At 51.3% G+C, this 12,035-nt stretch overlaps 1 protein-coding gene across 2 annotated transcripts; it reads right to left on the bottom strand.

Annotated features, from left to right (window-relative positions):
• Positions 1 to 230: 230 nt before the first annotated feature.
• Positions 231 to 5,279, bottom strand: ACP5 (acid phosphatase 5, tartrate resistant). 2 transcript variants are annotated; one of them, XM_080930302.1, is made up of 5 exons: positions 5,183 to 5,279; positions 3,284 to 3,576; positions 2,956 to 3,083; positions 1,180 to 1,525; positions 231 to 620 (listed from the first exon to the last, which is right to left on the bottom strand). In XM_080930302.1, exons 2-5 carry the CDS (start codon positions 3,548 to 3,550, stop codon positions 378 to 380), a joined length of 984 nt encoding a protein of 327 aa, XP_080786428.1. In that variant the 5' UTR covers positions 3,551 to 3,576; positions 5,183 to 5,279; the 3' UTR covers positions 231 to 377. The 2 variants fall into 2 exon arrangements, with proteins under 2 accessions (XP_080786428.1, XP_080786427.1); XM_080930301.1 differs by having other exon boundaries at positions 3,284 to 3,550; positions 5,183 to 5,252.
• Positions 5,280 to 12,035: the final 6,756 nt, after the last annotated feature.

Raw genomic sequence — 12,035 nt, forward strand, 5'->3', positions numbered from 1 at the left:
CCTTTGACTTCCACATGCCCAATAGGGTTGCGTCTACCACATGTGTACGTACATTTTTAACCTTGGATTTGCACATGCATTTTACATACATTTTAACTTTGATGACACAGCCATTCTGGAGACAAGTACAGCCTTGTCAACTATTTTATTGGATAGCAGTGACAGAAAGATGCTTGACTTAAAAGAAAGCCCCACTCCCAAGAAAGCTCTACCCCAGAACATCAGGGGTAAGCTTGGCTGTGGGGGCCAGTCGGTGTGAGCATACTTCTTTCTTGGATATGAGCATCTGTGGTCCCCCTTCCCACTCTGCCAGAGTACCAGGGCAGAGGCTTCCTCTCTCAGACCCATTAGGGGATGAGCAAGACCCTTGTAAGTGTTCAGGGTCTGGGTCGCCTGGGGAGGCTGGTCTTGAAGAGTGATTTTCCAGAGGCTTCCACATACACGATGCTCATCTCTTTGGGGCTTATCTCCACGTATGCGAAGCCACCCAGGGAGTCCTCAGATCCATAGTGAAAGCGTAGGTAGCCGTTGGGGACCTTTCGTTGATGTCGCACAGAGGGGTCCATGAAGTTGCCGGCTCCGCTCAGCACATAGCCCACACCGTTCTCATCCTGAAGATACTGGGGGTAGAGTATACAAGGTTGATCATCCCAGCCCTGGCTAGGGGATGACCAGGGGCTTCACCTAGAGCTGGCTCAACGGTGGAAATAGGTCTACCCCTGACCACAGAACTACCTTGAGCAAGAGGTGGATAACCTCTCTTAGCTTCCGTTTCCCCATCTGCAAGAGTGGATCCCACTTCACAGGCACAACCTGGAGTTACTTTGACATTTAGGAAGTCTTTTTGTTTCGGCAGTGCTGAAGATAAAATCCATGACTGCTGGCTTGGTAGGCAAGCACTCGATTTCTCAGGCCCTCACTGGAAGGATTCTAGTCGGGAGCTCTAACGCTGAACCACACCCCCAGATCCTCACTGGGGGATTCTAATCCGGAGCTCTAACACGGGCCCCCATCTCTTCTCTACAGGATTCTTGGTAAGGGTTCTACTGCTGAGCCATGATCCCAGACCCTCATTGGGGAATTCTAGTCCAGTATTCTGCAGAGGCCCTCTGAACAAGAGTGCACCCGTGCACATTGCAGTATAGTAAGAGTTCCCCGTCCTCTCTACAGAGCGCTCACCTGCAGGTTGTGGTCATGTCCACACAGGTAGGCAGTGACCCCATATGTGGCCAACAATGGCCGCAAGTTCTTGACGAGGCAGCGGGTGGGTCCGTGCTCAGCAATGGACCAGATGGGGTAGTGACCGGCCACCAAAACGTAGTCTTCCTTGGCTGCTGCCAACTGCTTTTTGAGCCAGGACAGCTGGGTGCGGGCCACTCCCAGGTCTCGGGGCATTTTGGGCTGCTGGCTCACAAAGTCATCAGAGTTACCACACAGCATCACTGTGTCCAGCATGAAGATGGCCACAGTTATGTTTGTCCGTGGAACTTTGAAGCGCAAACGGTAGTAAGGGCTGGGGAAGTTCCTGTGGAGGGGACAGAGTTGTGAGGAAAACATTTTAAGCAGAGACACACTAAAGTTGGTCTGGCCGAAGGACCTCCTACTTGTATTTTTTTTTTCTTTTTTTAAATCTTAAAACATTTCTTTTTAGATTTTATTATTTATTTTCATATTTCATATGCCTGAATGTTTTGCCTGAATGTGTCTGTGTTTTACACGCACGCCGTGCCCGTGGAGGCCAGAAAAGGATCCTTTGGGACTGGAGTTACAGAGGGTTGTGAGCCACCATATGGGTGCTGGAAAACAAACCCAGAGGCAAAGCACCTCTTTCTAAAATGTGTGTATGTGTGTGTGCTCATGTATATCCATGTGTGCACATGTGCATAGAAATCAGGGTCCTCAAGTTGAGCTGTTGTTCCTCAGAGTTGTTCATCTTGAGTTTTTTGGTGTATTTCTCTGTGTGGTGGGGTGGACACACCCATGCATCCACAGAAGCCACAGCAGCCGCTCAGTGTCCTCTGTCACTCTCTATCTTGCTCATTTGAGACAAGGTCTCTTGTTGACCCTGGCGTGTGTCCCACCCTGGGATTGGCCCCTCCATCCTCCAACAGCTTAGCTACTTTTGTTCATTTTTTTTTTTTTTTTTTTGTTTGTTTCCATTTTTTACTATTAGGCTGTGTGGGTGAGGGTCAGAGGACAACTTTTGGTCATGGGTTCTCTTCTCATGATGGGTTCCCAGGATTGAACTCGGGCAAGTGACTTTGTACCCACTGAGACGCTCAACTTATCTCTCAGTCTTGTTTTCTGACAGGGCATCACTGAGTTGTGGGGCTCATGGGTTCAGCTAGGCTGGCTAGCCATTGAGTCCAGGCTCCTGTCTCCACCTCCCCAGCACCACGGCTACAGGCATGTGCCTCCGCTCTGCTTCCAACACAGACTCTGTGGACTGAACTCAAGTCCTCCTGTTTGCTTCCCACGCGCTTTCCTGACTCAGTATGCTCCTCGGCCTCACAAGGCTTCTTTGGCTAGGCACAGTGGCACACATCTGCCATCCCATCTTTGGAGGCCGAGGCAAGAGAATCTTAATTTTGAGACCAGCCAAGACCTACATAGCAAGATCCCATCTCAAAACCAAGCAGCTGAGTACTGTGGTGCATGTCTGAAATCTACCCCTTGGGAGTTAGAAACAGCGTTCAAGATTATCCTCGGCTACATAGCCAGTTCAAGGCCAGCATGGACTACAACAACAACAACAACAACAACAAAACCCCACAACACAGACCTTCTGAGGGTAGTGCATGGTTCAGTGAGTTAAGCACCAGCTGCCTGACAACCTAAACTCCATCCCTGGCAGCCATATATATAAAATACACACACACACACACACACACACACTCTCTCTCTCTCTCCCAAAAGCCTGGAGTGCAGCCTCTTCAGGGGAAGGGACGGGCTCACCAGCGCTTGGAGATCTTGGAGTAGGCAATTTGTGCCGAGACATTGCCAAGGTGGTCGTGGTTTCCAGCCAGCACATACCAGGGGATGTTTCGGAGGGCACGGTCAGAGAACACGTCCTCAAAGGTTTCCTGTGACAGACAGTGAGGGCATCCCTCCCCTGGGGTCAACAGTCACTCCACGGCTTCCACCGAATCAGAAGCCAAGAGAAGGGAGCCATCGGATGTCCGAGGTACCCATAGGAGTCCCTCTGCCTTCTGCCCTCCCCAGAGGAAGGTCCCAGCGTGGAGTGGCCTCCCCACTGTCACCTCTGCCTCTGTTGGGCACATACCTGGAACCTCTTGTCATTGGCATCGTGCACTCCAGTGAAGTAAAAATTGTCCCCCAGGGACATGATGAAGTCAGCACCCATAACCTGCACAGTTCTGGCGATTTCTTTAGCATTGGCCATTTCCCGAGCTGTGTGGAAAGGGGCATTGGGGACTCCTCCCCAGTCACCCACAGCCACAAATCTCAGGGTAGAAGGCGGGGCCGTACAGTGAGCCAGGAGTGGGAATAACAGGATTTGCAGGCATAGCAGCACCGACAGTGCATCCATCTGTGAGGGAGGAGAGAGTCTGGAGTCTGTGGTGAGGACAGAGAGCAAGATCCTGAGAATCCCAACAAAGACCAGCCAGCTGAGCCTGGTCTGATGGTGCATGCCTATAAACTCAGGCCCTACGGAGGTGGAGCAACGGGATCAGAAGTTCAAGGCCAGCCTCAGCTACATTGGAAGTGTGGAAAATGGAAACAGAAAGTCTGAGGTAAGAAAGACATGAGACAGGTTTCAACTCAGACACACAGAAACACAGACAGATACACACACACACACACACACACACACACACACACACACACACTAGCTACCTACAGAGTCAGTCCCACAGATACATCAGCAGCAGATGGGCCTGCAAGGAGCTGAGGAGCTAGGGAAGGTGGCCCCACAGGCCTCTTCCACCACCTGCTCCTCTGTCACTCACCGTGGAGGAAGCACAGGTGCTCAGGGAGGCTAGGCTGCAAGAAGCAACTAAGCTCCTGGAACAGAAGCTGCGGCCACTGAGTCTTTATTCTCTGGGCCAGAGGTGCATCATTAGGAAAGATGATGACTTTTCTCCGAGGACTGTCCAGAAGCCCTCCCCTTGGGTCATGTGAGCACCGAACTTCCCCAGAACTGGAAATGGGGCTGGGGAAGGGGGTGGGCATTCCAGGCCAGGCTGGACCGTGAGAAGTTTCTCGAAGCTAGCACCGGGTCTCATGGTAATGTGTGCTGGGCATCTGTAGGTCCCGTGTTTGATTGACACTGTGCTGAGGCTGTTCCAGGCATGCACCTGAACATCTGTTTCCTTACACCCTTGGCCACCTGTAACTCGATGTCACTTTTTCTGGGTGGGTGTTTCGGCTCTAGCATGGGAACCTCAGTGGCTTGCCTGTGACATATGCCCCAATTCTCTTTTCTTTCTGTCAGTCTCAAGAAGCCCAGACTGATCCCTAACTCCCCTGCTATGTAGCCAAGGATGCCTCCCAAGTGTTGGAATTATTAAGTAATTCCCCTTTGGCGCCCAGGTAACAGACCCCCGTCTTTTCTGTATGTTGTATCCATAAGTCCTGCTGTATCCCTAGTGTAAATTGTGTGCTTGAAGTCACCTAGGCGTGGGAACGTCTAAGTCCCCCTCGCTCCCATAAACAGCCGCGATGTTTTCCAGGAAGTTCTGTCCACCCGTTTCCATGGCCTTCCACCCCACGCCCGGTTCCAGTCTGAGGAACTTCCAGAAAGCACACACCACGTGGCTGTAGCTTTTTGACCTTGGCACCCACAGCAGCCAGCTGCAGGCCCATTTGACCGCAGAGCCCAGCGCTGTTGTAGGTGTGGCCAGCTCCTCACCTCCTCCCCTCCCTCCTAGGCTCCACACACCAGCCAGCCCATTCTTTCCAGACTCGTTCCTTCCACACTCACCACCAATCCCTCTGGTCCCTGCAAGCGCGGATTCCGGAATCCCTGGTTCGGTGCTTTGCATAAAAGCTCAGAGAGGGTCAGTGACTCACCCCGGGTCACCCAGCGAAGGGACTTGCTATGCATTCCCCACTTGCACCTCTCAGTAGAGAGGAACAGGAAGGAAGTGGGGTAGTCTGAACAGACAGAGACCCCTCCCCCGTGGGAGGCAGAGCACCGGCCTGGCCCGGCGAGTCTCACCTTGGAGGTGGGTCCAGGGTTCAGAACAAGCTGTGCCTACCCAACTGAGCTGCGGATCCGCCGCCGACCGGCCGCTCGGGGCTGCACGAGTTGTGAAGAGGCGGCGCCGGCCAGCCTTCGCCCACAGCTCCCTGCCTGCCCTACTGGGTCCTGAGTTGCAGAGGGCGGGTGCCTCGGTTTCCCCGCCCCAAACCTGCCTCTGCCTTTACCTGGCGCCTCCCCTCCAAGATTCAGAGTCCCCGGAGTTGAGGGGGTCCCGGGACCTGGTTTCGGTACCACCTGCCTTCGACTCCTGGGGTGCTCACAGCCTCTGGCGAGGTCCAGCCACCGACTGAACCGGGCTCTCTAGTCAGGTGTCCTGTCTCCAACCCGTCTCCGGGTCTTTAAAATGGGTGAGAAGGGGCTAGGGTGGCAGGTCAGCGGGGAAAGGCTTGCCTGGCGCCAGGGCGGCTCTGGTTCCATCCCAGCAGCGGTTTGGGGGTGCGCGGGGGACGAGGGGGCGGATTTGACTGCGGTATGTGCCAGATAACAGGCACCTGTAAAACCGGCCTTCACGATCTATTGGGAGAGGAGGAATTTAGGCAGAGAGGGACCCAGCGGGGCGGAGCAGAGCCATCCTCTTCCGCACGCTGCTGGTCTTTCCTGTTATTTCAAACAAATTTTGCCGGTTTGCAGGGAGGCTGGGGATGTGACTCAGTTGATGGAGTGCTTGCCAACACGTACGAAGTCCTAGGTCACAGACGCAGGTCGGTATAAACCAGGTGCACAGCTGTAACCTTGGGCCATGGAGGTCAGAGGGTCAGAAGTTCACAGTGAATCTCAGCTCCATGAGACTGTCTCATTCATAAATAAATAGGTTGTCCTTAGAGTCCCAAAGAATAAAGCTGGCCTTGCGTGGTGGCTTGCTTCTTTAATCCCATCACGTGAGAGGCAGAGGCAAGAAAATTCCAGGATAACCGAGGCTACGTAGAGAAACCCCGTCTCTAAAAACAAATAAACAAAACAAAAAAACAAAAACAAACAAACAAACAAAAAAAAAAAAACCCAAATAATGAAGGAATCCCAAAGAATGAAGTCGGGTGATGGGCCGTCAAGATGGCTCAGAATGGTGCTTTCTGGAGAGTCCGAAGAGCCTGAGTTCAATCCGGTGGAAGGAGAGAACTGACTCCCAAAGGGTGTCCTCTGACCTCCACATACGGGTTGTTGCCTTCCCGATAATAAATAAGTAAATAAATGTGAGAAAGATTTCAAGAGCCCTGCTGTGGCAGATCATGTCTGTTAATGTGGGATGGTGGTGAGCTTGGGTTAATTAGGGAGGGGCTGGGTCAGCCTGGGCTAAAGTGTGAGAGCCTGTGTAAAAAAATATGTACCCTTCCTAGAAAATGAACTCCGGAGAATAAGAAGAGACTCTCAGGAAGATTCGCCAGTCTTTCATATAACGCAGCCCGCTCATTTCTGTTCTCTGCTCTTGTAGGGGACCAGGTTTGCTTCCCAGGACATATGCCAGGCCTCCTGTAACTCTGGCTCCGGGTCAACTGCAGCCCTTTGCTGGCCTCTGAAGGCACCTGCACTTATGTGCATATAAACTCTCAAGTGAAAAAAAAAAAATACATGAATTTATATACTCCTGCAGGACCAGCTGGAAGTTAACAAGTACTGGAGAATGGAGAGGTGGCTTCTTCAGTGGTGAGGTAGCCATGCTCCTGTAAGCAAGCCTAAGGAAATTCACAGGGACACACACACACACACACACACACACACACATACACACAGAGGGAAGTCTTCATCAGATGTCTCAATCACGCCACGTGGCTTTGAGCTAATGTGTGAGCACCCCCACCCCTCCTACCTGTAGCCCTCCCATCCCCTAACCCCCCTACTCCTCCCTGCCTTGCCCTGAACTCCACAGCTGCCACAGATGAGAAGAATCTGGTGGGAGGGCTCAGTGTGTAAAAGTGCTCCTTGGGGAAGACAGTAGGATAGAACGGGCCTCCCAGTGGTGTGCGCACACACACCTACATGCAACGATGAAGCAAAGCAAACGAGCACGGCCAAGCCGGGCGAGGTGGCCACACCTGGGATCCCAGCACTAGGAGGGCAGAAGTTCAAAGGAGCCTGAGCTCCAGGCCAATGTCAGCCACAGCCAGAGCCTGCATAAAAAGACCAAAGAGCTGTGGAGACTGAGTGCAGTGGGAATCACAGACCACCAGGACGTGTGTGGGAAGCTGGTAAAATCTATAGACATTCTACAGGCTGGCCTCACCCCTGTGCAGTTGGGGATGACTTTGAACGCCTGTCCTCCGGAGTACTGAGGTTATAGGTTGGTGTCACAAAGCCTGTTTGTGTGTTGGTTTGTTTTTAGACAATGTCACAGGAACTTGCTATGTAGACCTGGCTGGCCTCAGATTTCCAGAGCTTGGCATGCGTCTCCAGTGCTGGGACCAGAGGCGTGCTCCGCCACGCAGTGCCCTGCTTACTGGATTTTACATGCTCTTTGTTTGTATTCTTTGAGATTAGGATTTGTAGTTAGTTCAGGCTGCCCTGGAACTCCTGGCCTCAAGCCATCCTCCTGCCTCAGCCTTCCAAGGGGCCAAGACAACAGGTATGTCCCATCATGCCTACCTGGGCCAGTGTCTATTCATTTCTCTGTGCCTTGGTTGGCCTTCAGGGAAAAACGGGGTGCCATTTCATAACTGTTTGTCTTTAATCACCTGAATTGGATTTAAATTCACTGGTTAACAGAGGCTGTCCTAGAACTCCTGATCTTCCGGCCTCCACCTCTCTAGTGCCAGGAGCTTAGGAAGAACAGCCCCTACCCTGCTTCATCAGCCTTAGAAGTCAACCCCAAGCTGGAGCTCTTCTCCAGCTGGTGTGTCTGCTCCCTTCCTCCTCCTGCCCTTTCTTTTCCCACTGTCTCCCATCCTGGCTTCTCTGACTCACCTTCCTAGGGAGCTGCTGACCTCTGACCTCTGGCCTTTGACCTCAGGGCCTTCACCTACTTGAAATCCCTTCTTCCAGTGCTGCTCCAGGGTTCCTGTCCTGTCACTCCCTTCACTTTCTTTCTCTCCCTCCCTGTCCCATCCCCACCCCCCACCTGAGTGCTGGCTGTAGAACCCAGGGTCTCATGACCTACACTGAGCCACACCCAGTCCCCAGACTTATCTTCTTGCTGTGACTTTTCGGTTATAAATTATCAATGCCTGACCACTGCCGTGTGTATTTATCTCCTTTTTACCACCTGCATGGCTGTCTCACAATAACTTTTTCTGCTTGTAAGTTTTGTTCCTTTGTTCCTTTGTTTGTTTCACATAGCTCAGGCTAGCCTGGGACTTTATGCAGCTGAGGATGGCCACTTTCTGGTCCTCCTGGCTGGGATTATAGGGGTGCCCCACAGCACTCCATTCTTTCTCGGTGGTATCTTGGGCTGGGCCTCTGGTGTCTATCAGGAGCGTGCGCGTGCGCGCGCACACACACACACACACACACACACACACACATGTCTTTGGCATGTGACAGGATCAGGCAAAGCCTTTTGAACCCTGTTCTCTCCATCCTCCCTCAAGCCTGAATATGGAGTCTACAGGGCTCCCCTTAACTCCTTTCTCACAAAGATTCTCTAGGGGAGCAGAACGTCTCTGTGCACACGCACACACATGTTTGTGTGTGTGTTTAAGGGGATTTCATAGCTGAAGAGATAGCTAAGTGGTTAAGAGTACTGACTGTTCTTCCAGAAGGCTGAGTTTATGGTGGCTCACAACTGTCTGAAACTCCAGTCCCAGGAGATCTGACACCCTCTTCTGACCTTCACAGGCATCAGGCATGCTCACAGTACACATACATGCAGCCACACACTCATACACGGAAAATAAATCTTAAAAATTAAAACACCCAGAGCGGCTTACACAATGAGGGCTTGCTATCACAACAGTGACTGTCTCACTCCTGGGAGACTGAGAACCAGGTAACTGCTTCAGTGCCCAAGCTGAACGCCTCAGAAGTCAGTGTTGTGGTGAATTCCTGGACAGTCGCTGGCCTGTGGAAGGTGGAGGAAGTTGGATTCCAATGTCAGTGAAGGATGGCAGATGTGACAGTGACAGCAGCAACAACAGAGGCACTCAAAAGAAAGAGAGGCAGGTATGCAGGCAGGTGGGTGGGCAGGTGGGCAGACAGGTGGACAGGTGGGCAGGCAGGTGGGCAGGTGGACAGGCAGGTGGGCAGGTGGACAGGCAGGTGGGCAGGTGGACAGGCAGGTGGGCAGGTGGGCAGGCAGGTGGGCAGGCAGGTGGGCAGGCAACTTTCCAGTTCTGGGCCACCTGCAAGAAGGCACCACCCATACAGGTGAGAGAAAGGTATCCCCTCTTGTAACCCTTCTTGAAAACACAGGTTCGTCCAGAGGAGCCACATCTTGGTCCAGATTCCATCAGGTTGACTTGAGGGGGTTCATTTTTCATATCCCATTTTATTTCCACTCAGAAACCAGGCGGGGAACCATTTGCTATCTATTCTGGGTGAAAGGTGTTCTGCTTCTGTAGTCCTGCAGCTGATCTGACTGAGTCACTTTAAGACTGGCTTCTGAATCCTCAGGTTAGCACCTCAAAGTGACATGGGGGTGGGGGTGGGGCTAAAGCCTCTGTGGTGGGGTGGGGGTGGGGTGGGAACTGTGCTCTCTAAGTTGAAGTCTCTGGAGAAAAGGGAAGGAGGACTTATCTCTGCCCTTTGTTCCCAATACATGTGTGACTCTCAGAGCCTGTGGGAGTTTGCACATTCAGATCATAGATTGAATAAGAGGTTATAACAGAGAATGCCTACGTGCATATACACTAGGAACAATTAATTATCTGGCTTAATTTTCACCATTTGTTACTGGCTTGCAGGGTCATGGAAAAGTTTTAGACTGTAACTAAGCAGTCCTTGAAGTTTTGTTTAGACAAACACAGTCAATATCTTATCTCCTGTGTTTTGCACCTTGGGTCCTGTGATGTCTGTGTGTGTGTGTGTGTGTGTGTGTGTGTGTGTATTTTCCTTATGACCTTCGCTTAATGTTTTCTGTAACCCCTTGAGATGTGCCTTAAGTTTTAGAAGTCTGCAGTTTATCTCAGAAGCAATTAAGCGATCCTGTTATAAAAGAAACCCCAATGTCTCTGTGGGGATTGCCATTTGGAAACCATGGGACCCCCACATGGCAGGTGTTTCCACAGAATTAACACAGTCTTTGCACACTGAGTCTGGGGTCTTCCTTCAGAACCCTCACAGACTGTCAGTCAAGTTAACGGTCAAGGACGGCCATCACACTTCCACTGCAGTCGACTGCTTCCTGCCAGCTTGACTGTATTCCAAGAACTGTTTTATTTGCCTTTTTTTTTTTTCCCCCCAGGTAAGGTCTCCTGTTCCCCAGACTGACCTCAAACTTACTATGTAGCTGAGACTGGCCTCAAACTCCTAATGTTCCCGCTTACGCCTCCGGAGTGCTGGGATGACAGATTCTTTGTCACCTCCTCTTCCCCACTCAATTCACAAGAGCCAGTCGGATCAGATGCTAATCTGGTGGCCATCTGGAAGGGAAGGGCCACCAAGCTTGGCATAGAAGCAACAGAGAAATTTTCATCTTCTCTAAAGGCCTGAAGAAAACTGTCTCCAAGGGTGTATTCTATCTATCCAGTTGTAACTTATTTTGTGGAGATAAAGTCTGGCTTATAGGGCAGGCTGTCCTGGAACTCAGAATCCCCCTGCCTTTGCCCCAATGCCGGGCTGTTCGGGTTTTTTGTTATTGTCATTGTTGCATGTTTTTAAATTTTTTTCAGTACTGGAGATGAAACTCGGGGCCTCGAACACGTTAAGCAACCACTCTAGCTCTGAACCGACCTGTTTCTCCCCTCTTTCCTTACCTCCTTTCCTCTTTCCTTAGTAAAGGGAAATTAGAGATGACCAGCAGGTAGATGTCTGAAGGTTTGGTCTGCCCACTGCTGCCTCATGTGGCCAACATTAGAACTGCAATCAATTTGAGAATCCAGATTTGTCCTAATGAATGAATAAACACTGAGTTCTAGGTTTGAGCAGGTGGGACAAAGCACATCGTATAATAGAACCAGCCAAGCCTGGAGTGGTAGTGTAAGCTTCTATCCTATATTGAGTAGATAGATGCAAGGGAGGCAAGAGATCAAGGTTATCCCCTCGTGATTCAAGGCCAGCCTGGGCTACTTGACATACTGTTTCAAAACGCTGAAGAGGCTAGGCATGGTGCTGAATGCCTTTGATCCTTTGCTTCTGGTGCTTAGGAGGCAGAGTCAGGAGGATCTGTGAGTTTGAGGCCAGCTTGGTTTGTATAATGGCAGGCCAGCCAGGGATATATAATGAGATTCTTGAAAAAAGGAAAGAAAGGAAGGAGGGGAAGAAGGAAGGAAAAAAGGAAGGGAGAGAGGAAGGGATGAAGGGAAGGAGGGCCAGTAGGCAGGTAAGCAAGCAACATGGCTCGGTGGATAAAGGTGCTTGCTGCCAAATCTGAGACCTTAGTTCCAGGTCTTGTGGTAGAAGGAAAAATTACTCTTGCAAATTGTCGTCTGACCTCCATATAGACCTTGTGGCACATTCGCGCACGCACACACACACCTAAAGTTCACATACATAAGTGTAAATTAAAAACTGGAGCCTTCACACACACCTTCACAGGCGCTCCCCTGAGTGAAGCCTGGAGTCAGCCCAAGAACCTGTCCTAGTGAACAGCCCTTGAACCCCAGTTCCTGGACACTTACCCCAGTTCCATATCTTTCCCATCTGTCACCTGCTCACACTTTCCTAGGCCCCCCAGTGCTCTGACCAGCAAGTTCTTCAGCCTGAACCTGAGGCTGTAAGACCT

Source organism: Micromys minutus (genome assembly GCF_963924665.1).
Source record: "Micromys minutus genome assembly, chromosome: 16".
In the NCBI taxonomy this organism is placed as follows: Eukaryota; Metazoa; Chordata; class Mammalia; order Rodentia; family Muridae; genus Micromys; species Micromys minutus.